Raw genomic sequence first — 24,284 nt, forward strand, 5'->3', positions numbered from 1 at the left:
TCGTGCTGTCGCGTTAAGTGTGTTGGAAGTAATTAAAATGTGGAAAGTACTTAAAGTGTAATTCGCTTACATTGGGAGACTGGAAGTGATACCTAATGTTATACTACATATTAAGTATATGGAGAACTGGGATGTGAATAACCACAGGAATCATTAAATGGCATTGCTTAAAGAAAGTCAAACTGTGTCCTCTTTTCCGCAGTTCAGGTAGTTAAGGATTTCCTTCAAATATCACCATTACAGCACTACGTCAGCCACTTCTATATGGGACCACGACCAGCGCTTCTACTGCAGCAAAGGGACATCTCTGAAGACGCAAAGTTAGTGGAATGTTGAAAAACCGCGAGGTGTGACGGATTTGCACATCTGCAATGACAACCTCCCATGAACGGTCGATTTATCACGAACAGGCTATGGCACGTCTTACCAACCCGAGGACAGTGTTGTTGTGGACTCTCGGCAAGGTAAATTACAAGTGTCCTAAATAGAACCGTGCATCTCGACTTGCTCTACACCATTGTGGTACGTTGTGAATAGTTATCGTTTACACCCAGTATGCTCGATACTCCAGTTGAAACAAATGAGCTCCCACAACGTTGTGTTGATAGCCGTTGCTTATGCGCCGCTTATTTACACAGTGGTTATGGCATGGTTTACCTTAGAATAATGGGAGCCCGCTTTTTGGGCGGCAGCTCGCCTCACACGCGTCAGTGTGCGTTCCGCCATGTCAGCATACTCTCGTCGATACCGGAACTCCTTGTGAAGCTTCCCAGACATATATGCGATGGACTCGGTTACCACGATCCACTTTCTGCAACAAAGTGTGTAGTTTCTTAATTTTACTTGGCTCTTGGTTTTGAACTCTTTTTAAACATTTGAAACATAAGGTTATATTGTACACTTAATTGAACAAAAATGGTTCAAATGGCTCTAAGCACTATGGGACTTAACATCTGCGGTCATCAGTCCCCTAGACTCAGAACTAATTAAACCTAACTAACCTAAGGACATCACACACATCCATGCCCGAGGCAGGATTCCAACCTGCGACCGTAGCAGCAGCGCCGTTCCGGACTGAAGCGCCTAGAACCGCTTGGCCACAGTGGCCGTAAATTGAACAAAGAGGACACGTTAACGCATATTTAGAGATGCCAAAGGACAGTAAAAGCTTCTGTGTTATAGCCTGAGAGATCACAGACAGGTAATAGTCATGAGCCTCCCCCTCCCCTGAGTCTTACCACCCCCCCCCCCCCCCTCCCGGCAGTACAGTTTCAGGAAAAGGAAATCCATTGACGATACGGTAAATCACGCAACATATAGTGTGAACGCTTCAGAAGACAAGTACGCTATCTACATAATGGCTGATATCACTGGGGCGTTTATAAATTTATGGTGGCTTATCCTGTTCAAAAGACTGAACCAGACAGACAACTCTAGATGTCTCTACATCATCCTATGAGATTACTGCGCAGAGAGGCAGGTGCAGTTGGAACGTCCTGCGAAGTAGATAGTGAAAAATGTCATCAACGACTGCCCGCAGGACTCTGTTTGTAGTCTAGGATCATGGGAGTTTGACCTAGAGGCAATACTTAGTCAGCTTCAGTGCGTGTCAAACACTGGAGGCTACATCACCTACGTTTCTGTCAACACAAAGGCTAAATTAGAGTGAAATAGTAGGAAAGCTCTTGGTGCGTAGAGAACAAAATAATGACAGCAACACACGAAACAGTTAATATATATTAAAAGGAACATCATCAAGATCGAGAAAGCCCACAATCAGAATAAATGACCACCGTGTGAAAAGAAAAGAAGTATACAGGTATCTTGATATAAACATCGGCGAAATTGAAAACTTCCGTGCACATGTAGAAAGCTTTTATCAGACTGGCATTAAAACCCTGGACAAAATAGCAGCAATTGACCAAGATACTTTCAGCTGCCTGTAACTGCAATAAGAAAGTACCACAACGCAATCTTAATCTCTGCTATGGGCTACAGGTCGATTATTTGGTCCCATAGAGTCAAAGAGATAAGGACAGCGCAGGCTCTACGGCGAACACGGAGAAGTGTGCTCCTGGTCTGACAGGCTCGTGTGGAACAACACCGGCTGTGACGATGCTGGTGATACTACGCTTGCTACATCTACACCGAGGCGCAAAAAGGGATACTGGCCACAAGAGTCACATCGAATAAGGAGATAAAGCCACGCATTTATAGAGAATAGCAAGGAATCTGGGACAGGGCAGAAAAAGGGAGGAGAACTTATCAGTTCCTTCCTGACTTACAAGAAAGATCCAGAAGTACTCTCCACCAATCAAGGAAGCTACATACTACGTAGTGGGGCATGGACCATATCCCAGCTACTTTCTGAAAATACATCAACACACTACAGACACTTGTGAATATGGAGAAATCCGCAACCCACATTACATCGTCCGGGAGTGTGCCACAAGACGTGACATTACAGACCAGGATAAGAATGTGTTTGGTAATACAGCACTCTGAAACATACACTATGTGATCAAAAGTATCCGGACGCCTGGTTGAAAATGACTTGCAAGTTCGTGGCGCCCTCCATCGGTATTGCTGGATTTCAATATAGTGTTGGCCCACCCTTAGCCTAGATGACAGCTTCCGCTCTCGCAGCCATAGTTGTATCAGGTGCTGGAAGGCTTCTTGGGGAATGGCAGCCCATTCTTCACGGAGTGCCGCACTGAGGAGAGTTATCGATGTCGGTCGGTAAGGCCCTGCACGAATTCGACGTTCCAAAACATCCCAAAGGCGTTCTATAGGATCCAGGTCAGGACTCTTTGCAGGCCAGCCCATTACAGGGATTTTATTGTCGTTTAACCGCTCGGCCACAGGCCATGCATTATGAACAGGTGCTCGATCGTGTTGAAAGATGCAATCGCCATCCACGAATTGCTCTTCAACAGTGGGAAGCAAGTAGCTGCTTAAAACATCAATGTACGCCTGTGCTGTGATAGTGCCACGCAGAACAACAAGGGGTGCAAGCCCCCTCCATGAAAAACACGACCACATCATAACGCCACAGCCTCCGAATTTTACTGTTGGCACTACACACGCTGGCAGATGACGTTCATCGGGCATTCGTCATATCCACACCTGCCATCGGATCACCACATTGTGTACCGCGATTCGTCACTCCACACAACGCTTATCCACTGTTCAATCGTCCAATATTTACGCTCCTTACACCAAACGAGGTGTCGTTTGGCATTTACCGGCGTGATGTGTGGCTTATGAGCAGCCGCTTGACTAAGAAGTCCAAGTTTTCTAACCTCCCGCCTAACTGTCACAGTACTTGCAGTGGATACTGATGCAGTTTCAAATTCCTGTGTGATGGTCTGGATAGATGTCTGCCCTCTTCAATTGTCGGCGGTCTCTGTCAGTCAACAGACGAGGTCAGTCTGTATGCTTTTGTGCTGTACGTGTCTCTTCGCGTTTCCACTTCATTATCACATCGGAAACAGTGGACCTAGGGATGTTTAGGAGTGTGGAAATCTCGCGTACAGGCGTATGACACAAGTGACACCCAATCATCTGACCACGTTGGAAGTCGGCGAGTTCCGTGGAGCGCCCCATTCTGCTCTCTCACGATGTGTAGTCGCTGATATGGAGTACCTGACAGTAGGTGGCAGCACAATGCACTTAATATGAAAAACGTATGTTTTGGGGGGTGTCAGGTTACTTTTGATCACATGGAGTATTAAGAATCGAGAAGCTTTGGCACTGAACACGCTGACAGCAAAGATATTGATTTATGGTCTGCAAGCCTATAAGGCCGAGAGACAATGAAGAAGAGGCCATACATAATGACAACCAGACGCACCACGGCAGAACATCCACCTTCCAGAAGCAGCGACTTGGTGAGAAAGATATCCTGGGGCCCTGACAGCAATCTCCATGGATGGCACAGCCACACATCCCATGAAAATCCTGAGTTGTGCCTCAGCGTGCCCGAGAAAATCTAGTTTTCCCCATAGATGTAAATCAATACCCTGTAGTCGCTACGGCTGCAGGATCAAAGTGTTTTATGTTCTTTCGTACATGTCCGCAAGAACAGACACCACATATATGATTAAGGTGAGACTGGCCAATAATCCCTTCAGTGCCGATGCGCATCACGCTCGAACTCTTACGGGAATGGGCGAATTGCTGCGGGTAATGAGGACAATGGGAAGGAGCGCTACATTAGTAGTGTGCGGATGAGTGAAGAATTCATGTGCAACATTTCATCTATTCTTGTGCCTAGTTAACAGGCTAAGAGAAAATAGCGAATAAATAAATAAATACAGACATAAAAAAAAGTTTTTCATCGCCCCAGTTCCCAGGACTCCTGAAGATAGACTTTCACTGTGGATATTGTATCACGGACACAGTTACTTTCACTGTTCAGAGATGTCACTAAACCCGCCCAAGGCCGGCCGGAGTGGCCGAGTGGTTCTAGGCGGTACAGTCTGGAACCGCGCGACCGCTACGGTCACAGGTTCGAATCCTGCCTCGGGCATGGATGTGTGTGATGTCCTTAGGTTAGTTAGGTTTAAGTAGTTCTAAGTTCTAGGGGACTGATGACCTCCGATGTTAAGTCCCATAGTGCTCAGAGCCATTTGAACCATTTTTGAAACCCGCCCAAAGCTGTAAACAACCATGCATGAGCAGTGCCTATTACACGGAGGGGGTCCGGCAACAGATCAGTTCCAGTCATTCCACCAGGAAGGAGGGTCCGCCTTCGTAACGCAGCGGTACCGTTACCGCCTACCACGCGAAGGGGCCCGGGTTAGATTCCCAGCAGCGGACTGGGTGTTGTGTGTCCTTCATCATCATTTTCATCATCATTGACTCGCAAGTCGCCGATGTGGAGTCAACTAAAAAGGACTTCCAATACGGCGGCCAAGCTCCCCCGGATGGGGCCTTCCGGCCAATAATGCCATACGATCATTTCCATTTACCAAGAAGGAAGTACACGGCTCGTGTTGTCTGTAGTTCAACCATGCCTAGACGGTCAATATCGTGGTTCGATTGTGTCCGCATTGATACCTTGTGCCAGGAAGGGCTGTCAGCAAGGGGAGCGTCCAGGCGTCTCGGAGTGAACCAAAGTGATGTTGTTCGTACATGGAGAAGATACAGAGAGACAGGAACTGTCGATGGCATGCCTCGCTCAGGCTGCCCAAGGGCTACTACTGCAGTAGACGACCGCTACATACGGATTATGACTCGGAGGAACCATCACAGCAACGCCACCATATTGAATAATGGTTCAAATGGCTCTGAGCACTATGCGACTTAACTTCTGAGGTCATCAGTGTTGACTAATGCTTTTCGTGCAGCCACAGGACATCGTGTTATGACTCAAACTAGGCCCAGTAGGCTGCATGATGCGCAACTTCACTCCCGACATCCATGGCGAGGTCCAACTTTGCAACAACGACAGCTTGCAGCGCGGTACAGATGGGCCCAATAACATATTGAATGGACCGCTCAGGATTGGCATCACGTTCTCTTCACCGATGAGTGTCGCATATTACTTCAACCAGTCAATTGTCATAGACGTGTTTGGAGGCAACCCGGTCAGGCTGAACGCCTTAGACACACAGCGAGTGCAGAAAAGTGGTGGTTCCCTGCTGTTTTGACGTAACATTAAATGGGGCCGACTTACGCTGCTGGTGGTCTTGGAAGGCACCATAATGGGTGTACGATACGTGAATGCTATCCTCCGACCGATAGTGCAACCATATCGGCAGCTTGCTGGCAAGGCAATCGTCTTCACGGACTTTAATCCGCGCCCCCATCGTGCACATTTTGTGAATTACTTCCTTCAGGATAACGACATCGCTCGACTAGAGAGGCCAGCATGTTCTCCAGACAAGAACCCTATCGAACATGCCTGGGATATATTGAAAAAGCTGTTTATGGACGACGTTACCCACCAACCATTCTGAGGGATTTACGCCGAATCGCCGTTGAGGAGTGGGACAATCTGGACCAACAGTGCCTCGATGAACTTGTGGATAGTACGCCACGACGAATACAGGCATGCATCTGTGTATGTAGCAATCTGGACCACCACCTATCAAGGTCTCGTTGTATGGTGGTGCAACATGCAATGAGTGCTTTTCATGAGGAATAAAAAGGGCGGAAATGATATTATGTTGATCTCTATTCCAGTTTTCTGTGCAGGTTCCGGAACTCTGGAACCGAGGTGATGTAAAACGTTTTTTGATGTATGTATCTAGACATATAAAAGCTCAAGCTTTCGCAATTTTGTACACAATTACTTTTAGCAAATAGAATGCGAACTAAAGTAGACATTTTTGATTTATCAATTCACACCATGTCTAAAACTTAATCGTAAGCAAAACACAAAAATAAAAATATGCAAACAATAAAAATCAACAGATTTTTCCTAGACTCCAAACGACAATAAGTCACTTTATAAAGGCTAATGTTTTCAGGAAACAAAGGAGAAGAAGCTGGATGAGGGAGGAGGCAACCCATACCCAAAATAGTCTTCAAAACTTCCGATCATTCACGGTCAAATTTGCTACACGAAAACAACACGCGGTTTACATTAGCACACTACTCAGAACCACACTCTCATGCACGAGAATGGTAAAAGTTGATTCTGTGTAAATGTTGAGGAAAAGAGGCATGGTACAGGCGGAGTAGAATGGTGGTGGAAACCGGTGATTGGTCCAAATGTGTCGTCGTAATCACAGTTTGTAGGAATTTATGATTGTAAGATCTTACAATAAACACCTGCCCGTTGGTGGGACAGGTTCCGTATCTGTTACCAGTGACGTTGACCGTAGCTCTTGACCTCTCGTATGTAGCATGTGTATGGTAATTTCAAATAAAGCGCAGTGGCAGTAGATGCAGCTTAATACGTCGACCGCCTCATTGCGGTGAATGCCAGTGTGGGAATGTCTGTCCAGTCCGTTTACAGCGAAAATATTTCTGTGCCACATACAATATATCGGTTCGTAGTTATATTCCACCGCCGGTGCCGAATATTTCTTAGGACACTCTGGAAGTCAGGCATGAGTAATATCTTTAAGAAGGAAGATGAAAATAGAAATATGAGTGCTTCCAGAAACATCGCTGCGTCCGCCGAAAAAATAGAAGCGCTTTCAGGCAGTGTTAAGGCTTTTCTGAGATGGATCTTAGAAACCATATTCAGTACCCTCTTGTTGTGGAATTTTACACCCTTTGATATATATACAGAGAAAAAACGCTAGTGAGCTTGAACGAGAAGATTACATATGTAGTTGACATTAACACTTTTCCACCCTACCGTATTATAATAATAGACTGGAATCTAGCAGCTGAATGTGCCAAGTTCATATTCAAATAAAGCAAATGCGAAGAACATTGTACAGAAATCATAGGAGACCAAGTGACGAAGCTGCTGCAGATAGCCGAAACCTTATTTTTTCTGTTTGAGGCAGCTCTTAATTGATAAATGCAGTCACTACTTTTAAAGACCATGCCTTGAATGTAAAATTTATCTGACTTCTAATGCTCCAGGGCATTTACCTTCCCAACTAAAATGACGTTTGTGGCGGTGAACTCTTGGCTCCAAGACAGGTACGATGGCTCTCTATTAAAGAGAATCGAATTTGGTGAGATAGAACTTAGGGGTACTGTGATACAGTAGACAGTCATAGACCAGACGAAGTAGAATACTCCATCGGCACGTGGTGAGTAAAGTACTCTGATGTGTTCGCCACCACAAACAGGTGAGTGAGTGAATTACATTTAAACCTTCTTCACACTCAGTAATAGTAGTTCGAATGTGTGGCTTCCACCTTATCTGTGAATTAAATATCGTTTCTATGAATCGAGTGTGAGGTTTTATCTCGAAAGTATACTTTCCACATGTGTCGTGACCGTCAATGGGAGCAGCAATCGATTTGTAAAAACTGGAATTGACCGATTTCTCTGCCGAAATCTTAGCGTGTTAGTAGACAGCCACTCATCAACGTGTTCCGTGTTAATGAGTAATTGGTCTGAGCATACGAATCTGCAGTTGAATAAACGCATACCTGCCTCCATTCTGTACTATTTCAGTGGGGAGAGTAATTGTTCATTCCAAATCATGAATATACAAAGTATACAAGACAGAGCTTAAAATCGCATCGTGTGGCAAGCCCTAGGAGACAAGAACAGGTCCAAGCACATTGCCTTTGAATCCGACATAGATTGTTCTTTGTACGACCTAGGTACTAATACCATAAATCATGATTGAGTGAATTCCGAGTTGCGCTTGCGTGTGCTAGAGCACCGGAATCCTAACATTGCCATAGGCGGAACTAACGTCCAGAAAAGCGGCGAGACCTTTTTTTTTTTTTTTTTTTTTATAAGTTCAAATAGATTTCCCAATGTCCCTTTGCTTTTTCTGAAACCTTATTGGCTGTGAGGTTTCAAATTATTGTTTTCACATCACATCTCATTCTCCATTTTACAATTCTCTCCAATGTTTTTTGCTACACATAATAATGCGATTGACTGATAGTTAGCTGGCAAATTTGGATCTTTCTCTCTTTCGAGAAGCAGAATTATAGCATGCGTGTTTCACATTTCAGTGGGATTCTATTGCATCCAATACTGATTAAGAGTGAACAATAGCAAATCTTTCACCTCCATGGGCATATTAGCAAACATAGAATAATGATTAAAATGAATACCATCACAGCTATCACTCGATGATTTTTTTCATTTAGTTTCTCTTTAGATAAAGGATGTAGCAGGACATGATGGCTGTGACCTTCAACCGGAAACAGATGGTTTAGGAATGGGACCGTGGAAGAAGCGAAGGTATTGTTACATTCCTCTAAATGCGCAGTGGTAGTAGGAAGGGGAGATGTCACTCGGTTTGTGGCATTTATGCCGAATTTCAGCACACATTTTGCTATATCACAGAGTGCATAAAGGCTTGAGCTGCTGCGAGTTAGCAAGTAGGCAAGGTCAGCAGAGTATCCCACCACAAAGGCATGAGAATGAGGTCGAGTTCTGCTGAAGCGTACCAGAAGAAGCTGTGATTCACCCGTCAGCAACGGCACTTAGCGCGTAACAGTAGTTATTTATATTTACTGTTTAAATGTTTTAGGAGAGTACCAGCCAGGATGATGATCTTAGCCACAATGCTAAATTTCTCACTATGACTTCAGTAAATTCCAAAATTAGTTATAGGTTTTGTTTACTGTCATTTATCATTGGTGGACTGAACCGACGAATCATGAGTGCGTCCTGAGTGGTCAGGCGCGAAACGAAAGGCTAACTTACTTATGGAATCTACAGCACGCTTTCAAAGAAGCATTATGTGTGTGCAGAAAATGTAGGTCAATAAGCTGCTAAAATTCAGATTCCCCAAGTGTAACAAAAACGAGTGCAGGATCGTAATCTACAGACCTTTCACTACGTGAAGCGATATTGTGACGTCATTATCGTTATCATGTGACCACAGGAAATACTTCCAAAATGGCGGACATCGATTTTTCGTTTCTACAGCGTACATCATTGAATTCCTTATCAAAACGAGAAAATCAACTGCTGAAATTGACCTCAGACTTAAACATGCCTATGGAGATGTCTGCATGGGTGCTAGCAATGTTAAGATATGAGTGAAGCATTTCAGGGATGGGAATAGGAGTGTCCAAAATGAGCCTCGTAGTGGTCAACAGTGAGATAGTTCCATGGAACGAAAGAAGGAAAGAGCTGGTGAGTTCATTAGGAACGACAGGCGTGTCACAGTGCATAGTGAATAAAATCGCTAGTAAGCTTGCTATAAGACACAGTGCAGCGCAAAAATGATTCAAAGCTTAGATTGTCGAAAATTTTGTGCCCTTTTGGTCTCACGTTTAATGACAGAAGACCACAGTCTTCAGAGAATAAACATCAACCAAAACCTTCTTTAGAGATTTCAAAATGGAAGTGATGAGTTTCTGACAAGCATTGTGTGACATGTGATAAAAGCAGTAAAGAAACAGATGCGAGGCCAGCACTATGAGACAGTGGACGACACTCAGAAAGCAGTGTGTCAGCATCTTCGTGCAGCTGCAACGGGTTCTATCGTAAGGGTATTTTCAAACTTGCAAAACGATGGGGAAAATGCGTGTAAAGAAATGGAGGCTATGTTGAAAAATGAGAGAAAAGTCTATAGATTACGATGATGTACTTGATTTCTCCAAAAAATTAATATTAAGAAACTTAAAAATTGTCGCTCACTACTTTCTGTATGACTCTCTTAGTATGAGCGCATTGAAAGTTCTAGTATTATGTGCTTAAAAGTGAATAATTCGCACGTTCAAAAAGTTTTGCAAGTTAGAATTCTGACGACAAGTTTTCAATGATAGCTTGCGTCTTGCAATTTCTATAGAGCACTGAAGGATCCACCAAGGAGTGGAATGTTGCTTCTTAATAGTAACTTGTTTTTTCTTCCGAATGACCCGCTGCAACTTTCGCATTGTTGATATGGTGTGATAGCGACTTTTTCGTGTAATTCATACCGCGCGTTTTCCGGTTACCATCGAACTGTGCCTTTATTTTTGCCCCAACTAACTTCCGCAATTTCCCACTTACTATTATCATAATATATTGGTGTAGTGTCAGCGTGTGTATTAATGTAGATTTCTGTCTGGAGGTGATAGGGTCCCATTGACTCTGTTTTAACGTGCCAATTACAAAGTTAAGTAAAGCAAGGGTGTGAAGCATAACATCTATTGCTGAACATATTCTGAAGGGGTAAGAGACCATATTAGGGCTCCTTCTATGACTACCGGGAGGTTATTTTCCTCTAAAACATTGATGAAGGACGGACCATTCCTTTCTATTATGTTGGGTGGTGGGAATTCAGATAATCACATATTATACTGAAGTGCCAAAGAAACTGGTACACCTGCGTAATATCGTGCAGGACCTTCGCGAATTCGCAGAACTGCCACCACACGACGTAGCATGGACTCGACTAATGTCTGAAGTACTGCTGGAGGGAATTGACACCATGAATTCTGCAGGGCTGTTCATAAATCCGTAAGAGTACAAGGGGGTGGAGATCTCATCTGAACAGCACGTTGCAAGGCATCCCAGATATGCTCAATAATGTCTCGGGAGTTTGGTGGCGATCGGAAATGTTTAAACTCAGAAGAGTTTTCCTGGAGTACTCTGCAGCCATTCTGGATGTATGGAGCGTCGCATTGTCCTGCTGGAATTGCCCTGGTCCGTCGGAATGCGCAATGGACATGAATAGATGCAGGTGATCAAACAGGATGCTTACGTACGTGTCACCTGTCAGATTCGTATCTAAACATATCAGGTGCCCCATATCACTCCAACTGCACATGCCCCACACCACTACAGCGCCTTCACCAGCTTGAACAGTCCCCTGCTGACATCCAGGATCCATAGATTCATGAGGTTGTCTCCATACCCATACACGTCCATCCGCTCGATATACTTTGAAGCGACCAGGCCACTTGTTTCTAGTCATTCATGTCGGTTTTGTCAGGCCCAAAGTAGGCGCAAAGCTTTGTGTCGTGCAATCATGAAGGGTACACGAGCGGGCCTTCGGCTCCGAAAGCCCATATCGATGATGTTTCGTTTAATGGTTCGCACTCTGACAATTGTTGATGGCCCAGCATTGAAATCTGCAGCAATTTGCGGAAGGGTTGCACTTCTATCACGTTGAACGATTCTCTTCAGCTGTCGTTGGCCCCGTTCTTGCAGGATCTTTTTCTGGCCGCAGTGATGTCGGATTCTTAATATTCACGTTACACTTCTGAAATGGTCGTACGGGAAAATCCCCACTTCATCGCTACTTCGCTCGTGCGCCGACTATAACGTCACGTTCAAACTCAATTAAATCTTGATAACGTGCCGTTGTAGCAACAGTAACCGGTCTAACAATTGCGCCAGACGCTTGTCTTATATAGCAAACTTTTTAGTCCGCGGGCCATATTGAGTCCTTCACGATGTCATAAGGGCCAAGATCTACCTAGTGGGATTAAAGCACCCTAGCACTCCATGATCACCGTAATGTAAGGCTAAAGGAAAGATGAAATCGCAAATATCTAAAGTTGTGGGAATAGCTAGCACTGAAACGAACTACGATTTTTATTTAATTACATAATTTTGATTGGTGGACGTACCTGACCGAAATTCTGCGTATTTTATTCTGGCGAATTTCACTTTCAAAAAGTGTGTCACTGCACATTCTTCATGAAAGCGTCCTGCAAAGTTAACGAAATCCCAAAATCATTGTTAGCAACACTATTACTGTAAGACGTAACAGAGGTAGAGTATGTCAACACATTGTCATTTCAAGCGGCGCAACAATAAGTTTAGTTATGTAGTCTTGTAGCGAGTAGCAGAGCCAGAGCATATATTTGATAGTTGTGTTGCGTGATTGTGTCTATGTTGCGAGTGTCTTACGAGTTTTTTTAGTGTTTTATGCGCTGTACTAATAGGTGAGACGACGAAGTGTGGGACAATTCAAAGTTTGAATTCGAAGAGACAAGGAAAATCTGAAAGTCGAAATACGTATAGCACGACTTGAGTATTGTTTCACTGTATTTTTAGTGGAACTACAGTGTAATTGTAAGTATTTAATTTAGTAATTAAAGTACCTTAAAAATAAATTCATTGCATTTTGTTTAGGCAGACTACTCCCTGGTTTTATTAGTATTAAATAGCACAATTTTATTTTCAGGTTACAATCTTTTGTGAAGTTCTGTACAAATACGGAAAAGAAACGAAAGGTTGACAGTGAATGTAGAATATCTGCAGAGCATTGGGGATGTCAATATTTCGTGGTGGAGTCAAGCAACAAACCAATGTGTATTATTTGCAATGAAGAAATATCAGTCTTCAAAGAATACAATATCAAACGTCATTATGAGACCAAGCACTCTCAGAATTACTCCAAGTTTACAGGATGTGAACGATTAGAAATACACTCCTGGAAATTGAAATAAGAACACCGTGAATTCATTGTCCCAGGAAGGGGAAACTTTATTGACACATTCCTAGGGTCAGATACATCACATGATCACACTGACAGAACCACAGGCACATAGACACAGGCAACAGAGCATGCACAATGTCGGCACTAGTACAGTGTATATCCACCTTTCGCAGCAATGCAGGCTGCTATTCTCCCACGGAGACGATCGTAGAGATGCTGGATGTAGTCCTGTGGAACGGCTTGCCATGCCATTTCCACCTGGCGCCTCAGTTGGACCAGCGTTCATGCTGGACGTGCAGACCGCGTGAGACGACGCTTCATCCAGTCCCAAACATGCTCAATGGGGGACAGATCCGGAGATCTTGCTGGCCAGGGTAGTTGACTTACACCTTCTAGAGCACGTTGGGTGGCACGGGTTACATGCGGACGTGCATTGTCCTGTTGGAACAGCAAGTTCCCTTGCCGGTCTAGGAATGGTAGAACGATGGGTTCGATGACGGTTTGGATGTACCATGCACTATTCAATGTCCCCTCGACGATCACTAGTGGAGTACGGCCAGTGTAGGAGATCGCTCCCCACACCATGATGCCGGGTGTTGGCCCTGTGTGCCTCAGTTGTATGCAGTCCTGATTGTGGCGCTCACCTGCACGGCGCCAAACACGCATACGACCATCATTGGCACCAAGGCAGAAGCGACTCTCATCGCTGAAGACGACACGTCTCCATTCGTCCCTCCATTCACGCCTGTCACGACACCACTGGAGGCGGGCTGCACGATGTTGGGGCGTGAGCGGAAGACGGCCTAACGGTGTGCGGGACCGTAGCCCAGCTTCATGGAGACGGTTGCGAATGGTCCTCGCCGATACCCCAAGAGCAACAGTGTCCCTAATTTGCTGGGAAGTGGCGGTGCGGTCCCCTACGGCACTGCGTAGGATCCTACGGTCTTGGCGTGCATCCGTGCGTCGCTGCGGTCCGGTCCCAGGTCGACGGGCACGTGCACCTTCCGCCGACCACTGGCGACAACATCGATGTACTGTGGAGACCTCACGCCCCACGTGTTGAGCAATTCGGTGGTACGTCCACCCGGCCTCCCGCATGCCCACTATACGCCCTCGCTCAAAGTCCGTCAACTGCACATATGGTTCACGTCCACGCTGTCGCGGCATGCTACCGGTGTTAAAGACTGCGATGGAGCTCCGTATGCCACGGCAAACTGGCTGACACTGACGGCGGCGGTGCACAAATGCTGCGCAGCTAGCGCCATTCGACGGCCAACACCGCGGTTCCTGGTGTGTCCGCTGTGGCGTGCGTGTGATCATTGCTTGTACAGCCCTCTTGCAGTGTCCGGAGCAAGTATGGTGGGTCTGACACACCGGTGTCAATGTGTTCTTTTTTCCATTTCCAGGAGTGTATATGAGTCTCTGAAACGCCAGCTAAAAACCCAGCAGTCGCTGTTTAAGAAAGTAAATGCTGAAGAACATGCAGCAACTTGTGCTAGTTTTCGTGTGGCTCATTTAGTAACGAAACAGTGTAAGCCATTTACTGACGGTGAATTAATTCAGAACTGCATTATTGCAACAGCAGAAGAAATGTGTCCAGAAAACGTTTGTCGGCAAACACTGTGGCTCGAAGAATAGATGACATTGCACAACATATATCAGCACAACTGCGTGACAAAAATCAAGACTTAGACTGGTTCTCTTTGGCCGTGGATGAGTCAACAGATGTATCAGATACCGCTCAAGTACTACTTTCTATTCGAGGATTGACAAAAATTATGAAGTGTATGAAGAGCTCCTTGATGTTCACAGAATTAACGGGACGACCACTGGCGAGGATATTTTTAAAGGAGTTGAAAGGACAGTTCAGAAAAACAATCTTCAGTGGAAGAAATTAAAATTTATTATAACTGATGGTGGCGAAAAATGTGTGGGAAAAATAAAGGTGTTGTTGCTCTCCTTTCTAAGGCCGTAGAAAATGACGGTGGCTCAAAACCATTAGTAGTGCATTGTATTATTCACCAACAGTCTTTATGTGGAAAACATTTAGATATGTCAGAAGTTTTAAAGCCAGTTATTTCAGTTGTTAATTATATCAGATCCCATGCACTCAGTCATCGCCAGTTCCGCGAGTTTCTTGAAGATATTGAGGAAAGCTTCTTGCCATATTATACTGCAGTGCGCTGGTTTAACTGCGCTAAGTTCTGGCCCGTTTATTTGAACTCCGAACTCCGAACAGTAATTGAAATTTTTTCGAACGCAAGGAATTGCCCTCTGGCTGGGTTACGGAACGGTGAGTGGTTATGGAAGCTAACATTTTACACAGACTTGACTAACATATGAATGACCTTAATTTAAAATTGCAAGGTGAAAACCAGCTTCTGCCTGATTTATACAAGCATGTTAAGTCCTTTCGAGAAACGATTGCTTTGTTTCAATATTAGTTGAACAAAGTATGCTTCACGCATTTTAATAGATGCCAAACATTCAGTCAGCAAACTGAGATTCCGTTTCCTGTAACTTTCGCAATTGAAGCTTTGGGTGCTTTAAAAATTAATTTTGAATCACGTTTTTCAGATATCGATGCAAATTCAAACGATATCAAGATATTTCAAAATCCCTTTGACGTCGATATAGAAGCGTTACCCGCAGAACTTCAGTTTCAAATTATTAATTTGCAATGTAGTGACTTTTTTAAAGAAAAACATTGAAAGTCAACATCACTGGAATTTTATAAGTGTCTTCCATCCACACAGTTTCCAAATTTACATAAATTTTCCCGTGGCTTTTTTTCCGCTTTTGACCCTGCTTATTTGTGTGAAAAAAACTTTCTCCAAAATGAAACATGCAAAAACCATTTACAGATCAAAATTATGTGATGAGCATTTGAAGTCGCTGATGATTGTCTACCAGTAAACTTGATCCACAACTGGAGGTAATTATGAAAGGAAAGTTACAGCTACATAAAGTCACTGATTATTACTAGGATGTTAAATTTCTTTACGTGAATACTCTAACACTGTGAGTTTCCAAGATATTAATTAATCACAGTTATTTTTATACATCAGTTACAACTAAAATATCCAATATCATTATGTACACCAGGTACTGTATTTTCTTTAAATTGGCTTTAAATAAAAATGTTTTATACGATGTACTTGCTATGTGTATTTTACAATGTAATCAAAAGAAGTGAAACCTCGCTTAAGAAGCATCTTCCATAATGATTGATTACTAAGGCTAGTCGCCGAAGTGGCGTCCATTTGAAAGACTTGCACCAGAATCGTGAGCAGAATAAAATGCAAAGAATTTTTTTATTTAAAATGTTTTCGCAAAACTTCTCTGTTAACCGTTCTTCTTTTTTTCACTATCGCACGGAGAATGGTCTGTCTGTTTATTGTGGATAGCCACAAGTTTAACCATGACCTTCTGCTTTGTAAAGATAGAGCTCCGACAATGTCGCAATGTATTGGTCGCGATAGGCCTCGAAACTCAATTGTTGGCAGTATAGGTACCACCTCAAATATTTGGCGGGCCGGATACCGGGGATGTCCGGCCAGCTAACGCAGGCCGGTTTCTGAGGGCAGTTTGTGTATTTCCACAGCAAGTAACTCGATGTCGTTATTTCTTAGGAGGAGTAGGTAAGTTTGACCCGGCAGCCACTTTTCTAGCGCTATAGCAACCCTGCCTTTCCCATCAAGGCGGTACTCTCTTATGACAAAATAATTTTTAAAGTGAATAGTCTGCTGATACTTGAATCTCTTTTTGTATAACAGGACGCAGGCTGACTTACGAATAATTCTTTTTGGAAGCTTTCGCTGTTGGAGTTAGCCTTTTCTTTCATTCCACTGCAATACTTTTATAGGCTTCCTAACTTACGGAGAAAGAGAATGAAAGACGCCTACGACGATCTGCCAGATATTGGTATTGTACATAACATTGTTTTATCGTATATTCGGTGTGACAATGTCAGTTACGTTTATTATTTTATCGATCGGTTCAGCGAAAACTGAAGTTTGTTGTTGACTTGGTACTTGTGGAGTTACTAATCCGTGAGCACCAGGCTGACACGAATTCTGGTTTACAGGGGTGGCTTCAGTACTGATTGAGAGACAACTCATGAACATTACAGTGTTTGCGTTTTTTCTTAATAAGAAATTAGCCTTGTCTGAAGATTTCAATTCGACCTTCACTTTGGTCTCTCCCACAGAAGAGGATTTTAATTATAGTATTTCTGAGTTCTGGGAAGTAACGACGCAGTAGTTTTCCTGGGGCCATAGCATGCAGACTGCCAATGTTATCATCCAAAATGCAGGGAAATAATGTATGTTTCACTGTCTGTGCGTTTGCAGAAGTTAGTAGACTCCTGAGTACTTGTAGTTGCTGCTCGAGTAGTGTTGAAAACATTTTGTTGATTGTATTACCCACTCTAGGCATGGCGGCACAGGTTGGCAGGCGGTGGAGGGTTGAGACGTGATAGCAGGCCGGTGAAGCCCAGAGAGACTCCGTGTCAAAATTAACACTTTATTTGACTTGTACCTTTGTGCTACGTCGGTGAGGAGTAGTGAGAACAACCCCGCTCCGCAGGGGAGAGGTGGGTGACAGCCGAGATGACAACCAGTATCCAACCAGCTAGATGCACACATGCACCCAGTTTTGCTGACATATGTGCTCAGTGTGTGGCACTCGACCCTACTGTGTAAGTTGTGCCACAAACACCTCACATCAGTGGCGCACGGCTGGGTATCTTGCTACGGCAGCCAGCACTGCTTCCCAGAGGACGATGGCATGTGGCGCGGCGGAGCGCACGCTGGAGTGGCAGGAGATGGCTACTGTGGTCGGCATACACCCCACTGCCCCTGGGCAGGAGTCCAGCTTGCTGATGCAGCAAGCCATGGATGGCCCGCTGCACTGTGCAACTAAGTCTGGCGGATGGACTTAGTGCAGGAAGCTGGTACCACGACGGAGACCCGAACTCGTGGCTGCTGCTGGTAGCTACATGTGGTCTCCTCATCTCGCATAGCCCTCACGTCCCAGTAGAACCGCTAGGATGCGAATGAAACTGCTACTGAAAGACAGTAATTTATACAAGATTAGCAGCGCACCTGTTATGCCAATGTACCACTTCTAGTCACATTCCCAGCAGCACCACTGGAAGCTTCTGGTGGAGAGATACTCTTGCATGTGCTGTGCATTCAGTAGCTGATGATAAGAGGAAGAGTTTTAGGTAAATTTCTTTTTGCATTTAACAACTAGAAAAGATTGAAAATTCGTGGGAAGCATAGACTATCATAATTGTCTTAGTTTTGTATGCCTGTGGGATCAGTCTGTGTGTGTGTGTGTGTGTGCGTGTGTGTGTGTGTGTGTGTGTGCGCGCGCGCGCGCGCGCGCTACTTTGTTTAGTTACCTCAAATCACAGTGTTTGTGTTCATGTGTGTATTATTTGGATTGGTTTTCACAAATCACAGAATTTCAGAAATTATAGTTTTGCATCATTCACTCTTCTTTACATATTTTGGCTATTGAAATTTCGTTGTGAGAATGCCGTGATATATTCCTGTCTACATTGTTGAGTTTACTGACGCACTGAATCAATGTTCATTTGATTCATTTTGAAGCCGCAGATTAATTTCAATTAAGGACAGAGTTGGTAGTGGAAAATGTTAACGTAGCTGATCCAGCTATGAACTCAAGAATATTATATTAGTTCAACTGAAGAACGAGATGTTTTCGGTTGGCAAGTAAAAAAATTGGGGAATTTTTCAGAGATGGAAACGATCTTACCACAAAAAAGGTAGGTATCTATAACATATTCTGATTGTTCTATGTACTTCAGTTATGTATCCCAGGGGGCACTGGAGAGTGGAAATTACCCAACGCTACAGGTACGAAAACCCACCTCCAAAGGCGAGGTCGCTAACGCACTACTGTGCTCTGGCGCTCAAGTCTTGAGATAATCTTCTTCAAATCCTGGTGATGGACGAAAATCTCACTCACATTATTTGGCTGACAAGGGGAGGAGAGTTAGTGTCGTAAAGTTTCTGACTTCAATGGGCTGGATTAAATCCAAAACGTCTCCGCAGTGTCTTGTAAAGTGAGAGCATGTGACACTGTTCATGGTGATCCATCCATCAGATTAGGACGTTAAGCTCGGTGGCCCACCTTGTGCTTTCCGAGAGGAGCAGGCTAAACCAACACTCACTGAGCAAGCCCTCATCCACAGTCATCCACACGGCACAGAAACACACTCGACTCTTTATAACAGCGTTGCACTGCACTGTACAGGCCCTCATCCACACGGCACAGAAACACACTCGACTCTTTATAGCAGGTCGGAGGAAGGCAATGCCAGACCATCTCCACTAGGACCTAGCCATGAGCGGCTGTGCAGGATTCGTGCATCCGTTCCTCCTAGGAAGACTATTTATTATTAAAGATACAAAAATGTGAAAAGACTGGTACACATCCCAATGAAATGAAGAGTCGAATTGAAATATATAAAAATTTATCACAGTTAAAAACTCTCAGCTTAGAAGCAGTAAGCGAAATCTCTGTTTGCTATGGCGATTTCAGACTGCTTTGATATTCAGGCCAACTCACTTTCTTGTATCATCTCACCTTAGAATAATTGGTTGGCTGTGCCTGAGCGCCCACTGGACATACCGCGACACGGGATACAGCAAGGAGTCATTTGTAGCGTAGCGCAACACCTGAAACATTATTGCAGTTACAATTGTAATTGTATCTCTGCGATTTCTCGAGACAGTTAGAAATTTTTTTCCAGTGGATTCAGACTCACCTGGCCGCGCTGTGGACGCTGCCTGTGGTAAGTAGGGTAACACTCAGTATACAGGGTGTTACAAAAAGGTACGGCCAAACTTTCAGGAAACATGCCTCACACACAAAGAAAGAAAATATGTTATGTGAACATGTGTCCGGAAACGCTTACTTTCCATGTTAGAGCTCATTTTATTACTTCTCTTCAAATCACATTAATCATGGAATGGAAACACACAGCAACAGAACGTACCAGCGTGACTTCAAACACTTTGTTACAGGAAATGTTCAAAATGTCCTCCGTTAGCGCGGATACATGCAGCCACCCTCTGTCGCATGGAATCCCTGATGAGCTGATGCAGCCCTGGAGAATGGCGTATTGTATCACAGCCGTCCACAATACGAGCACGAATAGTCTCTACCTTTGGTACCGGGGTTGCGTAGACAAGAGCTTTCAAATGCCCCATAAACGAAAGTCAGGAGGGTTGAGGTCAGGAGAGAGTGGAGGCCATGGAATTGGTCCGCCTCTACCAATCCATCGGTCACCGAATCTGTTGTTGAGAAGCGTACGAACACTTCGACTGAAATGTGCAGGAGATCCATCGTGCATGAACTACATGTTGTGTCGTACTTGTAAAGGCACATGTTCTAGGAGCACAGGTAGAGTATCCCGTATGAAATCATGATAACGTGCTCCATTGAGCGTAGGTTGAAGAACATGGGGCGCAATCAAGACATCACCAACAATGCCTGCCCAAACGTTCACAGAAAATCTGTGTTGATGACGTGATTGCACAATTGCGTGCGGATTCTCGTCAGCCCACACATGTTGATTGTGAAAATTTACGATTTGATCACGTTGGAATGAAGCCTCATCCGTAAAGAGAACATTTGCACTGAAATGAGGATTGACACATTGTTGGATGAACCATTCGCAGAAGTGTACCCGTGGAGGCCAATCAGCTGCTAATAGTGCCTGCACACGCTGTACACCATCGTAAACAACTGGCTCTCCCGTAGCACTCTCCATACAGTGACGTGGTCAACGTTACCTTGTACAGCAGCATTTTCTCTGACGATGACATCAGGGTTATCGTCAACTGCACGAAGAATTGCCTCGTCCATTGTAGATGTCCTCGCCGTTCTAGTAAACATTGCACTGATTGCAAAACCACGTTCGTGATGAACACTAACCTGTTGATGCTACGAACTGATGTGCTTGATGCTAGTACTGTAGAGCAATGAGTCGCATGTCAACACAAGCACCGAAGTCAACATTACCTTCCTTCAATTGGGCCAACTGGCGGTGAATCGAGGAAGTACAGTACATACTGATGAAACTAACATGAGCTCTAACATGGAAATTAAGCGTTTAAGGACACATGTCCATATAACATCTTTTCTTTATTTGTGTGTGAGGAATGTTTCCTGAAAGTTTGGCCGCACCTTTTTGTAACACCCTGTATAATACTTAAAAGACAATTTTTTAGAATATCATCATAACTCTGTATATCGTATAGAATGCTCAAGTAATGAATGGAAAATGCTTTCCCAGATGGGAAACCATGAAACAAAATTCAGTGAGACAAGCGCCTTAGCAGAGACAATGCATCATGCATGCACGCATCTATAGAGATGCCATAGAGGTTTACAAACACTTACCTTTGTCCCAAAAAGGGTCGAAAATTCAGGAACACACATTTTCAATAAATTGCCAGCAACTGTTAACAAAAATCACAGTTTAAACAGAGTTCGAAAGACATTTTGGTAGACAATTCCTACTATATAGATGAATATCTTAAAGGGGACTATTAGACCAACTTAATTAAAAATGTCTTATAGATTTCAATTTTGATATCACTTCGTCACAACAGTAAGATTAGATATTTTGTGTATGATAAATTTATTAAAAGCGCACATCTATGTTTCATTCTGACAGCGCATTCATTCTGTAAATATTAGCAATTGCTGTTTACTGTAATGTATTCACATATCTTGACAATCTCCTCACAAATAATCAGGGAAATGAGTATTATATTCAGATGTTCTATGTTTGTTATGATATCCTTTCCGACATGTTTCACACCCACGAGAATCATCTGATTTTTGGTTCTATGGAATGACAACTGAATGTAATCGAATCTAACCTAGAATAATTTTAACAAAAGAAAGAGGGGGTAGTGCTGAATAAAATATTGATCTTACACCACCAAAATGACGATCGATTACTTTTAATCAAGAACGATGATGCCAGCCAGAGATAACCATACATTTGGCATCTTGTTATGAATGGTGAAACCCCTCGACACTTTGATGCACTTGCCACTGTACTTCCATTGTCGAGGATGAAACATCAGGGAATAACTTTATGTATCAACCATGGACTTTCACCCCGTAAGTTTTAACTGAAGTAATCACTAGTTGTGAATGCCTACATAGCTTAATGAATGTTTGTAAAAATGGCACAACAGATATAAACACAGACAGCTCCATGGGATGGGCAGATCAAAGAGAAGACTGGAGGAAGTAGTTTGAAGTTCACATCTGGTCGAAATGTCTAATCATGAAGATAATGATTATTGTAATTGTTATTGTACTTTAAGCTGCCTACGTAATAGACATGCATATGGTCAAAATACGTTCACCTCACACCACAAGATAAAAAACCGGTGGATGGCAGACATAATAACGATAAATAACACCTTGTTAGTGGCATGTTTTTACGGAACTACACTCACAAAAAAGGTGAAGCATCCTGAAGGTATGGACGGATGTCAATGAAACTTCACCTATATAACGAGAATGCACAGCATCAGCTGTTAACTGGTCATGTGAAGCGTTATCAGTAGCTGACAGAGCTTGAAAGGGCCGTCAGCGTGGGTCTCCATTTAGTTGCCTGGTCGAATCGTGCAACATTCAGATTTATGGTGCTTTCAGATGTGATGGTGGCCTGATCCTGGAGTTTTAGCACATGAGGCCAGGCATATTTGTCGTCAAGGAATCAGTGGACCTAGTCTGACTACCATGTATTGTGCGTCAGACGCCTCAGAACCTCTTCACATCTGCACCTGCCATCTGAGAACATATCATGGGCTCCCTGCAACAATCTGTGTTACCACATCGTTGATCAGAGACTAGCTTCAGCTAGATTAAGGAATTACTGACACGTGCATAAGATGCCATTAACATCACGACACTAACGATTGCGTTTAAAGTGGTGTCATGACCTGGAAGCATAGACACCTGATGAATGGCGTTTATTGTCTTCAGCAATGACCCTTGGCAGTAAGTATCATGTCCAGTGAGTATGGTGTCCACCTGGGAAAAGATCATATTATTCCAATGTTTTAGACGGCACAGTAGTGTTATTCCTGGCGTCATGGTGTGTGTGTGAAGGGGGGGGGGCAGGGAGGGGGGGCATCGGGTATGACTTCAGATGATGATTGGCAGTGATTGAGGGAACGCTGATGGCACAAAGGTACGTTAGAGACATCTTGCGTTCTCATGAATTAAATCTCATGCGACAGTACTGTTATGTCATTTTTCAGCAGGGCAATACTCGTATACACATGGAAAATGTCTTCATGAAATAGCTGTGTGCTGTTCAGGTACTGTCGTAGCCACCAAGATCCCCATATCTGCCCCCGGTAAGAAATGTGCGACCACTTTGCACATCAGTTCCAATCCAGTATCAGAATCGAAGATATAAACGACCAGTTACAGCTGTTGTGACCCTGTTGGCCACAGGAGAGGATATAACAACTTTGTGACCACCTACTAACCGAATCAGTGCATATATATGGCCAGAGGGGGTACGACCTTATACAGGTAAGTGTGCTCATACTTCATACTTCTTCATAAATTTGATTCAGTATTGTAATAGTAGGATAACATTGCAGGTTCTGGACTTAAAGGGACAGTTATTTCAAGATAAAAGGATTTAAAGGAACACGATTGAAAGGGATGCAGTTTAAAGGGACATGATTGAAAAAAACATGATTTAAGGGGACATGATTTATTGGTACAGCAGGATACCTGAGAGAGAGTGGGCCCAAATAACTATCTTACTACATCTGGTGTCTTGTTACCAACTTGAGCAATTTATAGTCAAGGTCAGCCTCACTCCCTCTTCCTCAGGGAACCACTAGGAAATCAAGGACAATCAGTGGAACACTCCATAAGCATTAGGCAATTGAGTGGTGCGGATCATGTTACATAAAATTGGCGGTAACTCTCTCTCAGCCGGTGGGAGCACAATAAAATGACACAATAAAATGATGGGTGACCCAATGGACCAATAGGACAGCTAACCTACATCATGGTATCTCTCTCTCTCTCTGTCTCTTTCTCTGTCTCTCTCTCTCTGTCTCTCTCTCTCTCTCTCAGCCTTCAGCACAGATTTCCCTGTCAGATGGTGCTGTGGTTCAAACAGATCTTGTAGCTTTTAGCTCTCTAGAAAAATATCGGACATGTCCGACAGAACAGACACTGCTGGTATACATATACGACGGTCATTCAATAATTA

General features: G+C 43.8%; 1 protein-coding gene across 1 annotated transcript in view; it reads right to left on the bottom strand.

Annotated features, from left to right (window-relative positions):
* The window catches only part of LOC124593996 (galactoside alpha-(1,2)-fucosyltransferase 2-like), a 131,545-nt gene that overhangs the window by 44,635 nt on the left and 62,626 nt on the right, over nt 1-24,284 (bottom strand). Inside the window, exons 3-4 of the mRNA XM_047132347.1 lie at nt 19,601-19,692; nt 658-811 (exon numbers count right to left, since the gene is read on the bottom strand). Of these exons, the coding sequence (XP_046988303.1) occupies nt 658-811; nt 19,601-19,692 (246 nt within the window). The remainder of the gene's footprint in view (nt 1-657; nt 812-19,600; nt 19,693-24,284) is intronic.

Source organism: Schistocerca americana, chromosome 2 (genome assembly GCF_021461395.2).
Source record: "Schistocerca americana isolate TAMUIC-IGC-003095 chromosome 2, iqSchAmer2.1, whole genome shotgun sequence".
Classification (NCBI taxonomy): Eukaryota; Metazoa; Arthropoda; class Insecta; order Orthoptera; family Acrididae; genus Schistocerca; species Schistocerca americana.